This window comes from Brassica napus, chromosome A7, assembly GCF_020379485.1.
Source record: "Brassica napus cultivar Da-Ae chromosome A7, Da-Ae, whole genome shotgun sequence".
NCBI lineage: Eukaryota > Viridiplantae > Streptophyta > Magnoliopsida > Brassicales > Brassicaceae > Brassica > Brassica napus.
The window spans coordinates 22,423,532-22,444,833 of NC_063440.1; the positions used below are offsets into that span (position 1 = coordinate 22,423,532).

Consider the following 21,302-nt stretch of genomic DNA (forward strand, 5'->3'; position numbering starts at 1 on the left):
TATCCTATACAATTAAATTTGAAAAATGATATTTGAAAGAGTTCAGAAGGTAATAATACTATGGATATATTGTTGTATGATTAGAAGAACACAACTTAGGAACTTAACTCCCACTTATCCGTATCCATTCCCTTTTATCAAATAGTCAACAATTTCACTTCAACTCTTTGAATTGTAATACTTCTCGGCGGCTACAACAAGAAAATGAAAAGAAGGACAAAAACGGAATAAACAAAAAATAATGGGGTCCAAAAAATAATATCCAGACACCATAAATATAACCTGCACAGCCTTTCTTCACCTACTCACCAGACTTGAACGATCTGCATCTCTCCGCCTGAAAACTTCTCTCGTTTGTTAGATCGCCGACGAGGTTAACATCCCTTTCTGATCTATCGAATCAGTAAAAAAAACAATGGCGTTCGAGAAGATCAAGGTTGCAAATCCCATCGTGGAGATGGATGGTGAGATTTCCCTGCCTCAGCTTTTTGTTTTATTCTCAGATCTTTTGTTGTGTGTTTGGATGCGAGAATGAAAAAACGTATTATAACTTTCACTTTGCCTAGTTTTTATCGAAGTTTCGTTTGTGATCTGATAACTGGTGAACAGCAAGCTAGCAAGCATGTTTAAAACTAGTTTTACTTTGTCAACGTTTGTTACGTTATAGATCGGTAAAATAAACGTAGCTCTGTTCGCCGATCGATTAGTTATGTTTTATGATCTGATGACAAAAACTATATTCACAAACTATTAATTTGATTTACAGCTTATATCTGAAAATGGGACCAGCATAGTAATTGTGTTCTTAGATTAAAGAAAAACTTTCATTTTCAGCTTTTAATGTAGTTATGAACTATGATGTTCCATTCTCACCTGATTCCTTAGTTTTTTTTTGGTGGTGTCCTTTTTTACTCACACTTTATGGTCTTTTTTTGTGTAACTAATAGGTGATGAAATGACCCGAGTTATCTGGAAGTCTATCAAGGACAAGGTTACAAGAGCGCTATATATTTTGATTCATATATTTAATATGTATTTTGTGGTATTTTTCTAATTTGTTTTTTTTGCTCAAATGTTTTTGCAGCTGATTACCCCATTTGTGGAGTTGGATATCAAGTACTTCGACCTTGGTCTTCCTCACCGTGATGCTACCGATGACAAAGTTACTGTTGAAAGTGCTGAAGCCACTAAGAAGTATGTTTGTTGGACTTTACCACTCAAAACCCCACTTTTTCTTTCTGCTTACTAACATATGCTGCGTGTGTAATGTTGTTTTTAGGTATAATGTGGCGATCAAGTGTGCCACCATCACTCCAGGTATGTTTTGATAGATATTTTTCATTTTAACATTTTTTTACAGTGTTCTCATTTTACCATGTATTCATCTTTTTTTCTTTTGCGTGCAGATGAAGGCCGTGTAACGGAATTTGGCTTGAAGCAGATGTGGAGAAGTCCCAATGGTACCATCAGGAATATTCTGAATGGTGAGAAATACACACAAATTGTATTTGTTTTAAAGCCCTATCAAATGTCATTCTTTCTTCCTGTCTTACACTCTTTGCTATCATTCTCACAGGAACTGTATTTAGAGAACCAATTCTCTGCAAAAATGTTCCCAAGCTTGTCCCAGGTAATTTATTGACAATGGTCTAGTTCCATTAACATTTTATATTTGCCAAAAGGGTTCTGAGAATATGTTTTGCTTTCTCCAGGCTGGACAAAGCCCATCTGCATTGGAAGGCATGCTTTTGGTGATCAGTACCGTGCCACTGATGCTGTTATCAAGGGACCAGGAAAACTGACTATGACTTTCGGTAAACTTGCTCCCTTTCACTGCTCATCTCATCTCATTTGAGACTGGCATTGTATTATTTTGACGTCTCTTTTGATATCTTCTTTTTCAATTAAAGCTGTAATTTCTTTGATTTTCAGAGGGAAAAGATGGGAAAACTGAAACTGAAGTCTTCACATTTACCGGTGAAGGCGGTGTTGCTATGGCCATGTACAACACTGATGAGGTATAGTAGTAACACTTACACTCTCTTCCAACTACAGTCACAACTACTTGTTCTTTTGGTGATCAAGTTACATATTTCTCCTTGTAAATATAGTCCATCCGTGCTTTTGCTGAGGCATCGATGAACACTGCTTATGAGAAGAAGTGGCCACTTTATCTTAGCACAAAGAACACCATTCTTAAGAAATACGATGGCAGGTATGTGTACGGTTTTGTTTTTGTTTATTTTACATTATTATCCGTTTGCTCTGTCCGTATTTGATGTTTTCGTCTTACTATGAAGATTCAAAGACATCTTCCAAGAAGTGTATGAAGCCAGCTGGAAATCAAAGTATGAAGCTGCTGGAATATGGTGAGTCGCCTCGACAATGCTTTATCATCCTCGTGTCTTGTGTAAGTTACCCTTTGATTGAGAAGGATGTAAATGACTGAATTGGTTAGGTATGAGCACCGTCTCATTGATGATATGGTGGCTTACGCTCTCAAGAGCGAGGGAGGCTATGTGTGGGCTTGCAAAAACTATGATGGTGATGTCCAAAGCGATTTCCTCGCACAAGGTATGCTCATGTCTATCTCACATATTCTGCTGTTATTTTTTTCATATTCACATAGGTTTCGTTGTGTTTCTTGTTAGCTAATAGTTTCTTATAATGTGTAGGGTTCGGGTCACTTGGACTGATGACATCTGTTCTGGTATATATCGTTACACAATCTCCTGTTAAGATGTTTCCTTTGAGTTGTTGAATCTAAGTTACAACGGTTGTGTTCTTTTGATTAGGTCTGCCCGGATGGGAAGACGATTGAAGCTGAAGCAGCACATGGAACGGTTACCCGTCACTACAGGGTTCACCAGAAAGGTGGGGAGACCAGCACAAACAGCATAGCCTCCATCTTTGCTTGGACTCGTGGACTTGCACACAGGTAGCTTAATATTTGTTTTTCTTTGTATAAGAAGGAAGATGATTATATAAAGAGAATGCAACTATCTCTTTTACCAGGGCTAAGTTAGATGACAACTCAAAACTCTTGGAGTTTACTGAGAAGCTTGAAGCTGCTTGTGTCGGTACGGTGGAGTCTGGAAAAATGACCAAAGATCTTGCTCTCATCATTCACGGCTCAAAGTAAGTCAACGAGACTTCTTCTTTTTCTTCTGCTGCTGTCTTTAAGTTTCATGTTCTCATCAAGATTGCTTTGACTGATATATGATTTTTTTTTTTTCTCAAGGCTCTCGAGGGACACTTACCTGAACACGGAGGAGTTCATCGATGCAGTTGCGGATGAGCTCAAAACAAGACTCGGCGTCAAAGCTTAAGACATTTGGGTAAAACATTCGGCTACTCAGTCATGTGTTTTATCTGGTGGGTTCGTGAGAGTGGTTGAGATTGGGAGGAATAAAAGAAAAGATATTTTGCTTATTAAGAACGATTTGTTTCATCTGCAATAATATTTCCTAAACATTGTCACATGTTTCCCTTTTTATGGAACTTTCGAATTTTACTTTTCATTCATTATCGTAATTTTTTTAATGATCCGAGCTGAGGTGATTCCTAGACTTCTAGTGTATTTACCCAAAAACATACACTCCACTAGTTGTACGGAAAGATAAGGTTAAGTAATGCTAGATCTGACTTTTCATCTCAAAGAACCTGGAAGCTCAGTTTAACCGAAATTGAAGAGTGGAGTTTGGTCCGAACTCCTAAGCATGACTAATAAGGCTCAAGACTAGAGTTCGACTAGTTGATTTTTTCATTGTTAAAGTTCGTCCTACAAATTGGACAACTATCATTGTAGTATGGCATACATTTATCATTGGTCCTTTGTTCTGACTAGCTGTGACATTACCAAATGCCAAAGAATGGATGATCTTATTTCTACTCCTTTTGAACCAATTTTTGTAGCATAAAAACCACATTCATACAATGGATGTAACACTCGATACCTTTACACATCTTGTGATGCCGTCGACGACTCGTCCATAAAAGGTACAGATGGTATGTTTCAGCTTCTTCACTCCTTGAAAAAGTTCCATCAACTCTGAAACCATAGGAATTAGTTAGAAATTTACACACAGTATTAGTATAACTGATTATTTAGATAGTAACTAATGGTTTCTTTACCCAGAATAAGGCGTAAGCGGATGTAGCTCACTAACATCACCGATCTGGAGATAATCGACTTCTCAACAAAATCTAGAAAAAGCAAAAAAAAAAACACCTAAATTTTAGCTTCATCCTGGTAAAACTGAATGGACAGGTTCCAAACAGCTCAAGGTTTCTCGGATCCAGCTACCTGGTTCAGAAGTCGGATTATAGCCAAGCCCATATACAGCATATTTGGCATACGCGAGTAATCTCACACGTTGTGGAGCACTCAACTTCAATGTGATTGACCTTATGAGTCCACTGTGATAGAGCAAAGCAAGTATTATTCGCATGGATAAACTTAAACTTTCCAGATTCAATTACTTAGTAGAACCGTGGAGGAGTTTACTCTGTTCGCAGTACGGTGAGAAAGTCAGGTGGAAGAGACCCCATGAAAGTGGTTACGTCTTCCAATCTCAGAAGCTTCACCTCTTGCTTCAGTTTTTGTCTCTCTTGGATAGACATTCCTTTTCCCAGTCCTGATTTGCTATCACCAAGAAAATTCAGAAACAAAGGATAAGCACAAAATCGTCTGACAGTTTCGATTTTGTTGCAGAGGGAAAGAAAGTACCTATCACTCGTTCTGCCGGTGAAGATGACAGGGAAGAATTTGGCATATTGTCCAACCCCAAACCGTGTTCCTAATTCCTGTATTTTGGTCGAGTCTAGAAGAATCAAAGCCTCCCACAACCGACAAAAGTCTTGCCTAAATCCCTCATCCAATGTCTTACAGTTTCCGTGATCCAGCAGGACTTTTCATCCAACCATGATTTTGATGGTTTTATGATTAGTGTCTGGAACTAGTGAAGACACCAATATAGAATTACGAACACAAAACGTACCTAGAGAGAAGCCATTCTGCCCTCCAGGAGAAACTAGTATATTTCCAGGATGCGGATCGCCATGTATGAATCCGTGAACAAATATCATTTCAGCAAACACTTCAACCAACAGTTTAGCAACCTATAATATAATATTGGAAAAAGCTTCAGTGTTTCAAAAAACGAAATAACAAGTATATATTTGGCGGGTCTAATGCTTGCCACATGCCAAAGTTGTATCCAAAATTGAATTTCTTAATTGCATAAGAAGCTATTACAAACCTTTCCTGGACTCAAATTAGTTCTTTTGATGGCTTCCACATCGTCAACCTGAAACCTAAGGAAATTCGAGTTAGTACAGCATCCAAGAAGAAGAGTCTACACGAGAAACTGCATGACGATCTATAAGAGTAAATATATCTAAACTGATCCATTGCCTTCTAAGCGGTTTAATCAACCTTAAACTTTGTTTTTCCAATAATTCGTTTAGGAAACTCAATAGTTTTTCATTTTCTTCCCTTTTGCTAAGCTTTCAGTACATCTCATATCTAGCCTTTTCTAACAATTTAAATAGTTTGGGATAGCTTTTCTAACTATTTAGCATGTTTGAGATGGATATGTTAGCCAAGATTGCCAAAATGAAAAAGAAAAAAAAGAAGCTAACTCTGTATATAAACCGTATGAATGATTAACTGTGTTGACGCCATTACCTTGAAACCCTTGCAGAATTGCATTATCAGGACTTGAGCGGTTGTGAATTCCTGAATATTAATATGCATAATAAGATTAAGAAAACAAATTCAGCATGACTAAGACATATCAGGAAAAATAATTAACAATGACATCTAAATTCTTTAGTCATACCCAAAACACTGTCGGAACAGTAATCATTTTGTTATGTTTGAAGTTTGTGGCAATTCTCTCTGAATTTTTTGCCTCCTGTATAAAATCTGTGGAAATGAAGATGAAAGCAGAAATGAATCATCAGATACACTATGGAAAACACCAAATAAATTAAAAAGAAAAAAAATCCAGAGAAACAATGTAATGAAGAATATATACACATCTACACACTACACAATGTGTACATATACGGTTCAATTATTTTGACACATTCAGCTTCAGGTTAACTGAGAAATAAACATATGGACACGATGGAGTGCTTGACTAAAAAGTAGGTTTCTGACCAAGTTCCTGGGAAATTGACTTTACGAATTCATGAACCAGCCAGTCAAATCTGTATTCTGGAAAAATCTGCGAAGTGAAAGAAAATGACTCTAAGAAACTATAAACGGCTGCATATGATACACAGCCTATATATAACCAAAGATGCAAACACAGTTCATGTAATTGCATCATTGATCTCAGTTAACACCTTCCACAACAACACAAGCAAAGCTCACAATCACCGCAAAACTAATGAAGTTAGGAAGCAGTAACAGAATCAAGTCCTCATAATCTGACTGCGCACAATATTCTCTACTAAGCACTTCCAAAAAATTTCACAAGGCAGCATACACTACTGCAGTAATGCAGTCATACATGAATGTCCTCAAACTCGAACTATAAAGCATGTTCTGTTAGTTATATGGTGTCACATGAATATAAGATAAGACGGAAACATATGCACCTTTACAACTGATTTTGAAAGGAACGACATAATCATTGTATCCAACTTCATGTTCTGCTTCAATCCAGGGTATTGCACCTATTTCAAGGGACACAAACAATAATCAAAATTAAGAATCTGGTGAATTAATGCTGTCAAGAGGATTGTGGTATGCCCGATTTACATCATAAATGATGAAAGGTGTATAAGCTTTTTTTTTTTTTTTTAACAATTAAAGGTGTATAAGCTAAAGAGGAAAAAAAGAAAGAAATGATTCAGAGACCAATCTTTCAGGTATCTCAAGTGAACGATGAAATCATTGTCTAGTCTCGTCAAAAATAGCACAAGTAAATTAAAGCGGTCAGCATTGTGAGGAATTAACCTTTACTGCTACTTCCTGATGATCCTTTAACACAGCATGATGCACTTGAGCAATAGATGCTGCCGCAATTGGTTCCTCATCAAAGGATAAAAATCTGCCATTTTAATTAAGAGATGCTAAAATGAGTCCTGACACTTGGTGGATTTGCCTTACATAGATGGTTTTGGAATAAGACTTACATATCTGAGAAATTTCGACCCAAATTGCTTGTCAGAACGTGTTTAATATCTTGGAAGTTACAAGGAACTGCCTTCAATGACATAATTAGAACAAACAATTAGAATAGTTTCTCACACACACAAGAAAATCATAAATCTCTGGTGAAACACAACAATTTCCATATTTTTCAAAAGAGAAAACACATAAAATTCTTCTAATCATTAATAGTATTCACACCTGGTCCTGCAACGAGGAAAGGGCCAAAGAATACTCTTTGGGAACCAGCTTCAACGTGGCCACGAACTGACCAGCTTTCACATAGAAACCTTTATTACTTTCACACAGTTTAAGAATTCGTTTTGCAGACCGTGCATGAACCTACCAAATAGACCAGTATACAAATAATTAAGTACAAGAATAAGCAATCATCTCATCACAGCAATATAACTTCACTTAGCCTATCATCAATAAGTAGAAAGAAACTACAAAGTAACATGTTATCTTTTAATTCAACTTATTGCTGCTATGTGCTTGTTCAAATCACAACAATCAATCATCACATAGCATCAATATATCATAAAACAAATGTGACATTGACATGAACAATGCGAATCAGTACTATTACGTTAAAGATAGATTACTTCTTGCAAATCAGGAAACGTAACAAACTACAAACCTCTGTTAATCTCTGAAGATACTCATCAGAATCAGCCGTCACTCTACGCAAGCTATACTTGTAATCAGCGACGGTTACAGTGATCTGCAAAGTAGAGAGAATTAAAAAGGAATCGGAAAATGAGAAAAAATTTAAAACAGTAGAGATAAGAGAAGAATAAAACGAACGGCGTAGATAGCGCGAGAAGAACGGACGACGCCTTCCACCGCCGTCGCGATTTTGTTGGGGTTGTGAATGGAAGTAGAGTCCCGGAAAACAGAAACGGCGGAGCTGCTGGTGACGGCGGTGATAGCTACGCCGGCAATTGTAAAGACGAACAGCGGCGATTTGGATCTCGCGGGAAATTTGAACTTGCGGAGAAACTCCATTTTTGTTGGGATATCTTTTTGGGGGGACTCCAGAGAGACGGAGAAGAAGACGAAGCTAAACTTCCGGGATCATCGGACTTCTATCGTGCAGACAAATATGGTGGGCCTAGATAAGGCTAAGCACACTGTGGAAAATGGGCCCAGGCCTTCTATTTTTGTGGGTGCTGCTTGCTATTTGGGATGGTGATCAGTGTTCTATAAAGTGGTTTAATTTCATGGAATTTTTTTATTTTTTTGGTTTTTTATATATCCTATCGACTAATTTGATCAGCTCCTCCAATAATATGCATCTATACTATTAAAGCAAAATCCTTCTTAGGATTATGCCCCTGATTTTTCCAATTAATTACAAAAATTTCCATTAATTTTTTCAATTTCAATTTTTACAACCAGTTTACCATTTTAAAATCTTTTAACTAATTAATTAGTACACAAATTTATTATTATATAATAAAAAAATAAAGAAGATAAGATTATAAAAAAATTACTATAAACAAATATAAAATTTATTAAAATATAGATTAGACAAATATTTATTGATTTAAATAAAATTTTAAAAAGAAATGATTTCGCGCTTTGAAAGCACGGGTCAAAATCTAGTTTGGGTGTTAAAGTTGACTACACAGCCAGACCCAAAATTTGTAATGTTTTATGATTAATGTGAAAAAGTAGTTGAATCGCATGTTATGTTTAAGGTCAATTCAAACCTAAACTTTAAGAATGCTTTGGACTAATTGATTCGTGTCTACCAAATGTTTGTATTTTTACTTTAGTAATACGTGTTTTGCAAACTGAAAATGTTTACATGATCTCCAACTAAACTAGTCAAAGTACAAATTTATGAATTATATGATAAACAACATTTGTTTTTTCTCAATTTAAGGATGAATGATTAAAATCTAGTCAAGCAACAAATTTATGAAATATGAATAATTAACAAATTTGTTTTAAAAAGATTTATTTTTTACATTTTCAAGACATGTTTTATTAACTAATTGCAAATTTAAAACTTAATTGCACTTACTGAATTTTTATTGGCTTAAAATTATGGAACAAAGATAAACAAAAAAAATTATACAAATTTAATGTGTTTTATTAAAATGTGTGAAAAATCTAGAATATGTAACATTAAGAAACATATGAAGTATTTATTTTTCTTAATTTAAGGATAATATAGTACAGTTTGAGTCAAACAGCAAATTTATAAATTATGATTAACAACATTTGCATTCTCTTGAATTTAAGGTTAGTTTGATTGAAACTTTAGTCAAGTTACAAATTACGAGTCATGGTATAAATTGCTTGCTATAACTGTAGTAAATTGACCAAAAGTAATTGATTTATTGGTCATGCATTCAAATTTGGTACTACAATTACACTACCAAAAAGCTTCAAAACCATCCAATGGTAGTCATTGTAAGAAAAACAGTTATAATGGTAATGTAATAATACTAGCTGACCCAATTGGTACGCACATAATATGATTATATGTGATGTAATTATTGAATGGCATCATCCCCTATATATTATTTGAGAAGCATTGCAACATTTTTTTGTAGCCACATGTCATCACTAGAATGATTCTTAGAATCCTTAGAGAAATAAGTTGGTCCATCTAAATATATAATAAGTTTTTTATTAAACCACAATAAATACATTATTAATGTGCTTCATTATTTCCTTAAATAAGATTACGGAATTGCCTAATGTAGCTAAAGTATATATGACAATTAATGATTTTGAATAATAAAGATTTGATAAAAATAAGTGTGTATTATAATTATATTTGTTTAATTTTAAGCTATTAAAATAAATTAAACAATCATAGTAACCATATAATAAAAATTATAAAAAAATACTTATATATTATATTTTGAATTTTTAAAAACGAGTATAAATTACTAAAACCGTTAAAAGTTTCACATTCAAATTTTGTGATCTATGATTTAAAACTTTTGTTATGACATGATATAAATAATTAAAAATAATATAAGTTAAAAGTCTCATTTAATAAGTATCAAAAATAAAAGATATATAAATATATGTATCATTTTAAATTAAACTATATGTCATATAAAAATACATAAATATCTTAATTTTGAAATTTACTTTGAACATTTTTTTGATAAAAAGTTTGAAAAAATATTGACAATTTAATTTTTTTAAAATATTATAAATTACTTAAACTATTGATCTCACAGTGAAAATTTTGGTATCACTAATTTAGACTTTTTGCTATAACAGATACAAATGATAAAAAAAAATGAGCAAAAAGCATCATCTAATAAATATTAATATTAAAATATACCATATATATGTTACTATCATTTAAATTTAAATATATATCATATCAAATAGAAAAAATATTTTTTCTATTTATAAAATTTATTTATATGTTCGCATCAATTTAATTATATAAGTAGTAGATAATGACTTTTTAATTATTCAATATATATTTATTATTTCATAATATCTTATAAACATATAATATATAAAATAATTTATATATATAATGTTTATCCCGCGCAAGGCGCGGGTCTTAACCTAGTCTTGTAGATATTTTACATGTGAATATCAACGTCGACGTCTTACAAGTTACAACTAAGTACAAGCATATAAATTAAATAAAAATAAATAATAAAAAAGGAAGAAGACATCAACTGCAAAGTCAATATAAACGTGTCATCTTCCTTCGTCTCTTTGCATACTCTTCTTCCTCCTCTCACTACCAAAGAAAAAAAAAGATGGTTCTAAGTCGAGCGGCCACCGAAAGTGACGAAAATGGTTGCTCGACGTTCGGATCTCGCTATGTCCGCACTGCACTCCCCAAGTAATTAAGAAAAAAACATGTTTCTTTTATTTATTTTTCTTACTGTTCATGAGTTTACTCGTTAAATAATGATGAAATAAATTGAAGGTATGAGATTGGTGAGAGCTCGATACCGAAGGAGGCTGCATATCAGATCATAAAAGATGAGCTCATGCTTGATGGTAACCCGAGGCTGAACCTGGCTTCGTTTGTGACGACATGGATGGAGCCAGAGTGTGACAAACTCATTATGGAATCTATCAACAAGAACTACGTCGACATGGACGAGTACCCTGTCACTACCGAGCTCCAGGTCTCTCTCCATCTCTCTATATTCCAATTTTATTTTTAAATATATATATTCCAAATTACTTCATAAGTGATAGTGCTAGATCTTGTTTTAGTTTCTAGTATTATATCAATTCTAAATCTAAATCAACTCAAAATGTTTAGAATGGTTACAGTTGCGCAATGGTTTTAATAAAATATACGATATGTTCTCATATAATAATACAAATTTACACTGTGTTTGATTTATTTTATTTATTTAAAAATGAACATAAAAACTAATTTTGGATTAAAGGGTATCCACAAAGATAATAAAGAAGAATTAGTTTTGAGGAAGATGAAAAATGTTGTTTGCATTTGATGAACCCATATTCCTCTTGCCCAAGAAAAAAAGAACCCATATTCCTTGTTTAATTTGTATCAGTGCTACATTTATTATTCCTTAACACTATATAATGAGACAAAATATTAACCTATTCATGACTTTTCGTTCCTTTCTTAGAAATATGACCCATACGATTTTAGCCTCTATTGGCCGACATAACAAGTTCTAAGACTAGTGGCTTTGTTGAACAAAAAAAAAAGCTAGTGGCTTTAGTAACTTTGTAAGTTGTTCTCTTAATCATAAATAACCGTGTTGAATTATTCTAAATTGTCATTAACACTAGTGGCCCACTTGATTTGAAGCTTTGGAAAATATCACCGTCGGTTTATTGTAAAACCGGTCGGTATATTAGTTTCTTTGAAATGAACCAAGTATAGATCCTATGAATTAAAGTTTAAAACATACAAGTACAAATCTTCGAGAATCTAAGGTATGGGAGAAAAGGATGGTAAAGCATAATAATTCAATAGTAAAGCATAATAATTCAAGAGACGAAAGAGAAAGTTCTGTCGGCAACCTCTCATTGTTTCACAGATCACCACATAACTTGCTTTTGGTTTTGATTGGTCCACTCAATTCCTTTTATCCATTTAACAAAAATAAAAAAAACACTAAAACATTCTTCTCACTTTGGGTTAGGGGTATGATACGATTTACTTTAGTATACTATACATAGTTTTTTTTTACTATATCCATAGTTAAAATTGAAATAGAGTGAGCTGACGCTCTACGATGGACGTTGCGAATATATAAATAGAAGATTAGAAAAAGAGATACAAATGAAATAATTTTACAAAATGTGTATGATGAAAACCTAGAAGGAGACAAAACCACACGGTATAAGTCTCGTGATGGCTAGATCAATAGTCACATTGATTCTTCCATGTGAAAATTAAGATATTTCACCATAAAGTTGTACCTACTGTGTCCTCAAAATAGATTGGTGATGCCATTTCCGTGTGCCTTAGTGTGAATACGATACGTTCATAGTAAAATATCACAGAATACTTTATCGCGAATAATTATTTATTTTTTTGAACTTTCGCGAATAATATAGCCTACTTTACCAAATTTGTTTATCGTTTTGTTTGAAAAAGTAGAAAAGATAGTTTGGTTAGTTTATTAGTATATAACTAGGATAAGATCCGCGCCTTGCGCGGGATTAAGTTATTATTTTTATTATATTTTGGAGAATGAAACAATAGTTTGGTTTCATTTGGATTACGGGTGTTCAATCCGGATATCAGATTGGTTTCGGTTCGGTTCGGTTTTTTCGGTATTTGGTTAGTAAAATATAACTACTATTCTAAATCCATATGTACTTTGATTTTAGTCTTTCACATACTTTTGAAAGATTTCAACTAGACGACTAAATTGATCAGCCAATCTTGTTGCTTTAAATCATTAGTGTTTATATATATATATATATATATATATATATATATATATATATTATTTAGTTTGAATATTTATTAAATAAAAATTCATATGCGTTATATTTTATGATCATTTGTAACTTATTATAACAAAAAAATAATTTATTGATCACAAAATTTTCAGTGGGAATATTCAAATTTCTAATAATATATAGACGTTTTGAAAAATTTAAATATAACATATAAGAAAAAATATAAATGTTTTTATTATATATTTAATGTGATTTTTTAATATCTTTCAATAATATAAAATTAAAAAAAAAAAGAACTAAGATACCAAAATTGTTATCAAATATTTATTATTCATAATAATTAATTTTCATATATACGTTAATCATATTAGGTAATTTCGTAGATTCTAATTAAGGAAAGTGCAAAAAAAATTTTGGTAGATTATTTATCAATTCGATAGTTAGTTTAATAAAAAATATAATGTAAGTCAAGATGGACCAACCTATTTTTCTAAGAATAGTATATTTTATATAGTCATTTATTAAATGAGAATTTATAATCATACAGTTCTATGATCATTCATATCATTTTATAACTGAATATTTAAATCATCGATAACAAAATTTTCAATGTGAAATCTTTAATAAGTTTATAATTTATAAATGTTTTTGAAAATTCATTGAAAGTTTTAATATTAAAATATTTATGTAATCTTATGGTATATAGTATAATCTATATATATATATAAATATATATGTTTTATTATTAAATGATATTTTTTACTCATATGGTTTTAAAATAATGTGTATCTTCTTATAATATTAAATAAAAGTTCATATTAATACAATTTTATGATCATTTGTAACTAATTATGACAAAAAAAAAATCTATTGATCACAAAATTTTCAGAGTGGGGATCTTCAAATTTCTAATAATTTATAGACGTTTTGAAAAATTCAAAATATAACATATAAGAAAAATTATAAATGTTTATATTATATATTTAATGTGATTTTTAAATATATTTTAATAATATAAAATTAAAAAAAAGAACTAAGATACAAAAATTGTTATCAAATATTTATTATTCATTATAATTAATTTTCACATATACGTTAATCATATTAGGTAATTTCGTAGCTTTTATTTAAGGAAAGTGCAAAACATTTTTTGGTACGTTATTTATCAATTCGATAGTTAGTTTAATAAAAAGTGTAATATAAGTTAAGATATACCAACCTATTTTTCTAGGAATAGTATATTTTGTATAGTTATTTATTAAATAAGAATTTATAATCATACGGTTCTATGATCGTTCATATCGTTTTATAACAAAATATTTAAATCATCGATAACAAAATTTTCAATCTGAAATCTTTAATAAGTTTATAATTTATAAATGTTCTTGAAAATTCATTGAAAGTTTTAATATTAAAATATTTATGTAATCTTATGGTATATAGTGTTTAATATATATATATATATATATATATATTTATTTTATTATTAAATGATATTTTTTACTCATATGGTTTTAAAATCATGTGTATCTTCTTATAATAAAAATGTTAAACCATTGATCATTAATTTTTAACATAATAATTTTAATAGTTTTAGTCATTTATTATCGTTTTTAAAAATTCAAAATATAACATATACGAAAAAATCTAAATTTTCTTTTTATAGCTAATTTGATTGTTTAATTTATTTTAATAATATAAAATTAAACAAAAAATGATGGAGGAGATATACATTGTTATCAAATCTTTATTATTAAACTCATTAATTGTCATATATATATTAGTCATTTATGGTAATTCCGTAGGTTTTATTTAAGGAAAGAAAATATCATATCATATCATTATATCATATAGTTTGACCAACTTATATATCTAACAACATATAAAAATCGAATGTGGACCTACTTATTTTTCAATTGAATGTAATTGACTACCTAATTGAGTGACACCTATACATTGGGGCCTCTTTTAATTAATACAAAATTGAGGTTACATCTTTTCAAATGTTCCTCAATTAATATATAAGGGATTTGCTAGCGTTTCTAATTGTAATTAATTTCTCATGGGTTTTGAATTTGTGTGTTTCTATTCTGATATTGATACAATATCCAGTGAGTTCTTGTTGTTGTTAAGGATCTAAATAAGTTCATCAACAAAAGAAAAATAATAGAAAAAGATTACCAATATGCTGATATCTCATGTGCATGGAGTTTCATTTGAACTCGATCCATTGGACCTATATGAAAAATGTAGTTACTTTCATTAGTTAACGAACAAGGAATATTTATATAAAACCTGTGCTCTTTTTATTTTTGCGCAAAAGCATATGTGCTCATAAATCATAATTTTAATTTATTGGAAAACAGAACCGATGTGTAAACATGATAGCTCGGCTGTTCAATGCACCACTTGGGGAAACTGAGACCGCCATGGGAGTAGGCACTGTTGGGTCTTCGGAAGCCATCATGTTAGCCGGATTGGCTTTCAAAAGGAACTGGCAGAACAAACGCAAAGCTGAGGGTAAACCCTATGACAAACCCAACATTGTCACCGGAGCCAATGTTCAAGTGAGTACTATATCTTTATCTCACTATTTTTACATAATAGTTAATTTGTGAATAGTTAGCAAACTACTTCAAATATCTAGAAAACATTGCAGAATAATATTTTTATATTAGGTATTACCGCAAATTTCATTTTCAAACCAGTTTCAAATTACATAAATTGACACACTTTCCGTTTAATCTGTACTATTTCATTTTTTTTAAAAGAAAATAGTGTGTAAAGCATCAACTCTCATAGAATATAAGGTTTAAACACGAAAAAAAAATACTTTCAGGTGTGCTGGGAGAAATTTGCTAGGTACTTCGAGGTGGAGCTAAAAGAAGTGAAGCTTAGTGAAGGTTACTACGTGATGGATCCAGATAAAGCAGCTGAAATGGTTGACGAGAACACAATATGTGTTGCTGCCATACTTGGTTCCACACTCAACGGTGAGTTCGAAGACGTCAAGCGCCTTAATGACTTGCTGGTCAAGAAAAACGAAGAGACTGGCTGGAACACTCCAATCCACGTTGACGCAGCAAGCGGAGGCTTCATAGCCCCATTTATTTACCCTGAATTGGAATGGGACTTTAGGCTTCCTTTGGTGAAGAGTATCAATGTGAGTGGTCATAAGTATGGGCTGGTCTATGCTGGTATTGGCTGGGTCGTGTGGAGGACACAACAGGATTTGCCTGATGAGCTCATCTTTCATATCAACTATCTTGGTGCTGATCAACCCACTTTTACTCTCAATTTCTCCAAGGGTATGTCTCTTTCGCCTTCTTGATCCCTAATTTTTAAACATATGATGTTATTTATGGATGTTTATGAAATGTTGTAAACATTTTTGGTTGTTTGTAGGTTCGAGCCAAATTATTGCTCAATACTATCAGCTCATTCGTCTTGGCTTCGAGGTTAGTGTATTAAAAATAAATATATATCCTAGCTTTAGTGTTATAGACTTATAGCTAGCATGTAATATACTATCTTATGTTAGTTTCAAAAAAAAAAAACTAACTTAGATTACGTTGCCGTTTTGTGCTATTTTATTTCTTTTTAAAATATACCGATTTGCATTTTCCATGGAATAGGGCTACAAGAACGTGATGGAGAACTGTAGAGAGAACATGGTGGTTCTGAGAGAAGGGATAGAGAAAACAGAGCGTTTCAACATAGTCTCAAAGGAGGTAGGAGTGCCACTCGTAGCCTTCTCTCTCAAGGACCACAGCTTCCACAACGAGTTCGAGATCTCAGAGATGCTACGCCGTTTCGGCTGGATTGTCCCGGCTTACACAATGCCTGCGGATGCGCAGCACATCACGGTTCTGCGTGTTGTCATTAGGGAAGATTTCTCAAGAACACTTGCGGAGAGGCTTGTGGCTGATATTGTGAAGGTGCTTCACGAGCTTGACACCTTGCCTTCCAAGATATCTAGGAAGATGGGAGCAGAGGATTTCGGAAATGTGAAAGGGAAGAAGGTGGAAAGGGATATTCTGATGGAAGTCATTGTTGGATGGAGGAAGTTTGTCAAGGAGAGGAAGAAGATGAATGGTGTGTGTTAATCTGAAGTATCTTGTGTTTGTGTTTGAATGTATTGTCGTCTAATAAAAGAATAAGTATGTGTGTGTGAGGACTGGGGGTTTGATGAAAGAGTTGTGTGTTTGGTATCTATTTGAGACAATAATTAATTATGGATTCTATTTTATGCTTGAAACTTAACTTGAGCCTTTGGTTATTTATAAAATAGTCTTCAAATGCTCTTTCCTTGAAATCTAGTGCTCCCTTTTTATTTGAGGTAAGATGTTCAAAATTTTGCACGCAATTCAGTTCAATACAACAGAAGGCCAAGTAATAAGAAAAAATAACCGCTTTATTGTCTGAAATCAGCTAGAGATGATCTACGTTCCGGTCATGGCCAGAGGCTGAGCTAACTAAACCATATAATAAATGGGTCGAAAAGTTAAAATTTGTAATATGTTGGTCTTTTTTCTCAAAAATAAAATTTCTATTTGATCCAGACTAGAATTAAGCATACTAATTGGTCGAATAGAGAATAGTATTTGATTTTCATACTCAACAACTAAACATTCATGCTCTTTGTGTGCTAGTGGAAGCCTAACAATTTGGTTCGTTTAATGAAATAGAAGGTATATGTCCATCTCAAAGTCCAGAATAAAATGCAAATTATAATTAATAAACTCAAACCGCTTTATTATGCATGTTTCTTGTCTGAAAACAGGCTAGAGATTTAGCGGATTCACGTACAGAAATGTAGAAATAGAACAAGCAAAATGATAAGAGATTCTTAGAGAGCCTTGAGGATATCATCAGCGCTGGAAACCGTGAACTCGCCACCGGATTCGACATTGGCCACAGTCACCTTGAGGTTATCGAGCAACAGAGCAAATCTCCTTGACCTAACACCAAGACCCTTGTCCTTGAGGTCAAGCTCGAGTCCAAGAAGCTGTGTGTATTCTCCTGAACCATCAGCCACAAACTTCACGTGCTTGTTCTCAGGGTATGTCTTTCCCCATGCCTTCATCACAAACGGATCGTTCACTACAACAAAACAATTTCATTAATAATATTAAACCAAACAGCTAATATATATATATATATATATATAACAATCTAATATTTGTTTAAAAGAAAGAATCAAATTGCATGGAATCAAATCACAACGAAGAATATTTACCGCTGAAGCAAATGATCTCATCAACACCCTTCGATTTCAGCTCCTCTGCTTTCTCAATGAATCCAGGCACATGCTGCATGCTAAAACAAGAGAAAAAACAAATAAAAAATATCAAATCTAATGTATTACGGCAGAAAAGTGAAATAAAACTAAATGAAAAAGTTTACCTGCATGTGGGAGTGAAAGCACCAGGGACACCGAAGAGAATGACCTTCTTACCAGCGGCGAGAGTGTGAACGGAGGCGCTCTGAAGCTGGTCATTCTCATCAAAGAAGGAGATAGTTCCTTCTGGTACAACATCGCCGACAGCAATAGGAGCCATGGAGGTGAGCAAAGGATTTGAACAAAAAAAAGTGATGAGAAAATGAAACGACTCTGAGTAGTTGGACTTGAGGCGAAATGTATTTATAGGGGTTTCGAACGAACAATGTAATCTTTTCTTTTTCGAAACAATGTAATCTTGCTTTATGGTATTAAATATAAATCATTGACTAATTTTAGGTAACTAATCGTTACTGATTGCCATTGACTGATTTCAGTAATTGTATTGTTTGCCATATGTTGACTCTAAAAATATTGGCTAATTTCTGTAATTATTATTGATTGCCATTTTGTTGACTCTACAAATCTTGGCTAATTATTAAACAATAGTCAAACTACGTATATATTGTTTTTTGAAAAAGTAAAGGGTTAAACCCGGGTCTATTAAAGACACAGACCTAACCCCCGGGTGGAGGTACAGCCCACGGATAGACCCTCTCCTGGGCATTCAAATGAGCCGAAAGCAATAGCCCATATCCGTGTGGCCAGCGGGGTTCGAACCAGGGTTCGCCGTATTGGGTTTAATCCCTCAAACTACGTATATATTGTTTCCAAAACTACATTGTAGTTTCCAAAATATAACGATTTGGTTAAAAAAAATACCGTGTTCAAAACGTGTTTTTGTCACCAACCTAGCTACCATCGAAACCATCCCGCTAAAAGTATCTGAAAAATATATCTATTTCATGTGTGTGTTTAAAAATAAATAAAAATAAATATGATTTTGGATAATTTCTTTAGTAATATTTACATTTTAAATTGTTTCTGTTTTGTATTTTTATTATATTTTTCCATATTACATATAATTATTTATAGCAATGAAAGTTTCCAAAGTAATTAAAATGTAAGTGAAAGAAATGTGAATATGTGAGAATACACCGAAAGAAAATCTATTAAATCATTATTACGTAAATTTATATTGGGCCAGACCCAAACAAATGAGATAATGGGCCATTGGTTTCAAAAACCCGTCAATCGCCTAGCTTGTGTATCATCAAAAGCAGGCATGATCAGATCTAGACCGTCCAAAATAGGGATTTCAAAAAAAAAAAAAAACTATCAAACCTCTCTGCTTCACTTAATCTGTGTGTTGCCTCTTGAAAAAACCCATCATAAACCCTTCTTTACCTTTGTGCTCATCTTCCTTCCTCGTTATCAACAGGTACGATTCCAAAAGTTGCTACGTATTTGAGTCTGCTTCAAGAAGGCTAATCTATCATTGTTTTTAATATAAGATTCTAGTAAATTATATAATTCATAGGTTTATTTTTCGGATAATATTGTAACTAATAGCTTAGATATTGATTCTGCATTGTTTGTTCACAGTCTCAATCGAAACCGATTCATTGAGAATGACGGAGATGGTAACGCCTGGAGACGTGCTCGGTAATGCGGCTGAGTTAAAACCCGGGAAAGGAGCTTACGTCAACGACAACACCATCTACGCTTCCCTCACAGGATCTCGCCGGATTGTTTCTCCTCTTCCCGAATCTCTTGACCAGGTAGGTCTCTGCTTCTTTCACTGATTAGTGAAGTGAACTATATAAAAATGCTCATTTAAATAGCTTCTTATTATGCAGAGAGCTACTGTGGAAGTTACTGGTCACAAGGCGCATGGACTTATCCCCGAGCCTGGCTCTCTTGTCTTAGCTAGGGTTACTAAAGTTATGGCTCGTATGGCTTCTGTTGATATCTTGTGTGTTGGTTCAAAGGCCGTTCGTGAAAAATTTGCTGGCGTAATCAGGTCATTTATGGATCCCTCTTTTACTTTTACTTTTACGTGTATGCATCATCAGTCTAACTTGTGGTTGTGCGTCTTTACGCAGGCAACAAGATGTTAGAGAAACAGAGATTGACAAAGTTGAGATTCATCAGTCTTTCCGTCCTGGTGACATTGTTAGAGCTGTGGTTGTATCCTCTTTTTTGAGCCGCTATGATTTGCACATTCTCTATAAAGCTGTCTCTTGGTGACTTATATTAGTAGATAGCATATGAAGTTGCCTTAACATTGACTTTTTAAAAAAAAAAAGCTGTCTCTTGGTGACTCACGGGCTTACTATCTGTCAACTGCTAAGAATGAGCTTGGTGTGGTCTCTGCTGAGAGCGCTGCAGGTAAAGTTATATAACTATCTTGTCTTTAGTATAAAGACAGTTATGTAAATATAACATGTTACGATGGGATGTACTTCTTTTGGCAGTCATATAATATGATGTTTAAGTAATGTGGTGATTGGTGCAGGTGAAACAATGGTTCCGATTAGTTGGACAGAGATGCAATGTCCTTTGTCTGGCCAAACCGAGCAGAGGAAAGTTGCCAAGGTGGCCTAATTTGAATGACACTACAGATAATCTGGCTTCTATCATAGATGTGTGTCTCTACAACAAGAAAAGACATGTTTGATTATTACAGTTTTGAGCTCTTTTGACATGCTTTAACTTAAAAGACCATGTTTTGTCAAGTGCAAAAGCAACTTGCCTTTGTTCCTAAACTCAGAAGACATTTCAATGAAAGGGTTAAGAGAGAATGAATTTGAATGTGAGCCCTTTTAATTCTTTTACACTGCATTGATAATGGCGACGAAGATTGCCTTGGTTAGCACCATTTTATTTTGGATGCTAAGCTTGAAATTTCTATGTACTATCGTTTCTGCAAAGTTCCACAGATTTTGGATCTGCTTT

General features: G+C 33.1%; 5 protein-coding genes across 5 annotated transcripts; 3 read left to right on the forward strand and 2 right to left on the reverse strand.

The window, feature by feature from the left end:
* Window positions 1–205: 205 nt before the first annotated feature.
* On the forward strand, window positions 206–3,521 carry LOC111199290 (cytosolic isocitrate dehydrogenase [NADP]). The gene is made up of 15 exons (XM_022689078.2): window positions 206–464; window positions 948–991; window positions 1,085–1,194; window positions 1,280–1,317; window positions 1,407–1,484; window positions 1,577–1,630; window positions 1,713–1,814; window positions 1,933–2,018; window positions 2,112–2,215; window positions 2,301–2,369; window positions 2,459–2,574; window positions 2,676–2,710; window positions 2,796–2,938; window positions 3,016–3,138; window positions 3,242–3,521. The coding sequence occupies exons 1-15, from the start codon at window positions 416–418 to the stop codon at window positions 3,327–3,329; spliced, it is 1,239 nt and encodes a 412-aa protein (XP_022544799.2). The 5' UTR covers window positions 206–415; the 3' UTR covers window positions 3,330–3,521.
* A 219-nt stretch (window positions 3,522–3,740) lies between these two features.
* LOC111199289 (aarF domain-containing protein kinase 1) lies at window positions 3,741–8,504 on the reverse strand. Its single transcript, XM_022689076.2, has 16 exons — window positions 7,973–8,504; window positions 7,806–7,889; window positions 7,367–7,507; window positions 7,150–7,220; window positions 6,971–7,064; window positions 6,610–6,687; window positions 6,167–6,233; window positions 5,844–5,929; window positions 5,690–5,740; window positions 5,262–5,309; window positions 5,001–5,121; window positions 4,730–4,910; window positions 4,508–4,645; window positions 4,307–4,419; window positions 4,135–4,206; window positions 3,741–4,051 (listed from the first exon to the last, which is right to left on the reverse strand). The coding sequence occupies exons 1-16, from the start codon at window positions 8,171–8,173 to the stop codon at window positions 3,930–3,932; spliced, it is 1,668 nt and encodes a 555-aa protein (XP_022544797.2). The 5' UTR covers window positions 8,174–8,504; the 3' UTR covers window positions 3,741–3,929.
* A 2,268-nt stretch (window positions 8,505–10,772) lies between these two features.
* Window positions 10,773–17,326, forward strand: LOC111199291 (glutamate decarboxylase 2). Its single transcript, XM_048735956.1, has 6 exons — window positions 10,773–11,003; window positions 11,091–11,295; window positions 15,430–15,630; window positions 15,903–16,371; window positions 16,469–16,521; window positions 16,699–17,326. Exons 1-6 carry the CDS (start codon window positions 10,918–10,920, stop codon window positions 17,167–17,169), a joined length of 1,485 nt encoding a protein of 494 aa, XP_048591913.1. The 5' UTR covers window positions 10,773–10,917; the 3' UTR covers window positions 17,170–17,326.
* Window positions 17,327–17,773: 447 nt separating this feature from the next.
* LOC111199500 (peroxiredoxin-2B) lies at window positions 17,774–18,725 on the reverse strand. Its single transcript, XM_022689597.2, has 3 exons — window positions 18,470–18,725; window positions 18,303–18,382; window positions 17,774–18,166 (listed from the first exon to the last, which is right to left on the reverse strand). The coding sequence occupies exons 1-3, from the start codon at window positions 18,622–18,624 to the stop codon at window positions 17,913–17,915; spliced, it is 489 nt and encodes a 162-aa protein (XP_022545318.1). The 5' UTR covers window positions 18,625–18,725; the 3' UTR covers window positions 17,774–17,912.
* A 681-nt stretch (window positions 18,726–19,406) lies between these two features.
* LOC111199501 (exosome complex component CSL4-like) lies at window positions 19,407–21,166 on the forward strand. Its single transcript, XM_022689598.2, has 6 exons — window positions 19,407–19,785; window positions 19,950–20,125; window positions 20,204–20,367; window positions 20,450–20,534; window positions 20,654–20,735; window positions 20,863–21,166. Exons 2-6 carry the CDS (start codon window positions 19,976–19,978, stop codon window positions 20,949–20,951), a joined length of 570 nt encoding a protein of 189 aa, XP_022545319.2. The 5' UTR covers window positions 19,407–19,785; window positions 19,950–19,975; the 3' UTR covers window positions 20,952–21,166.
* Window positions 21,167–21,302: the final 136 nt, after the last annotated feature.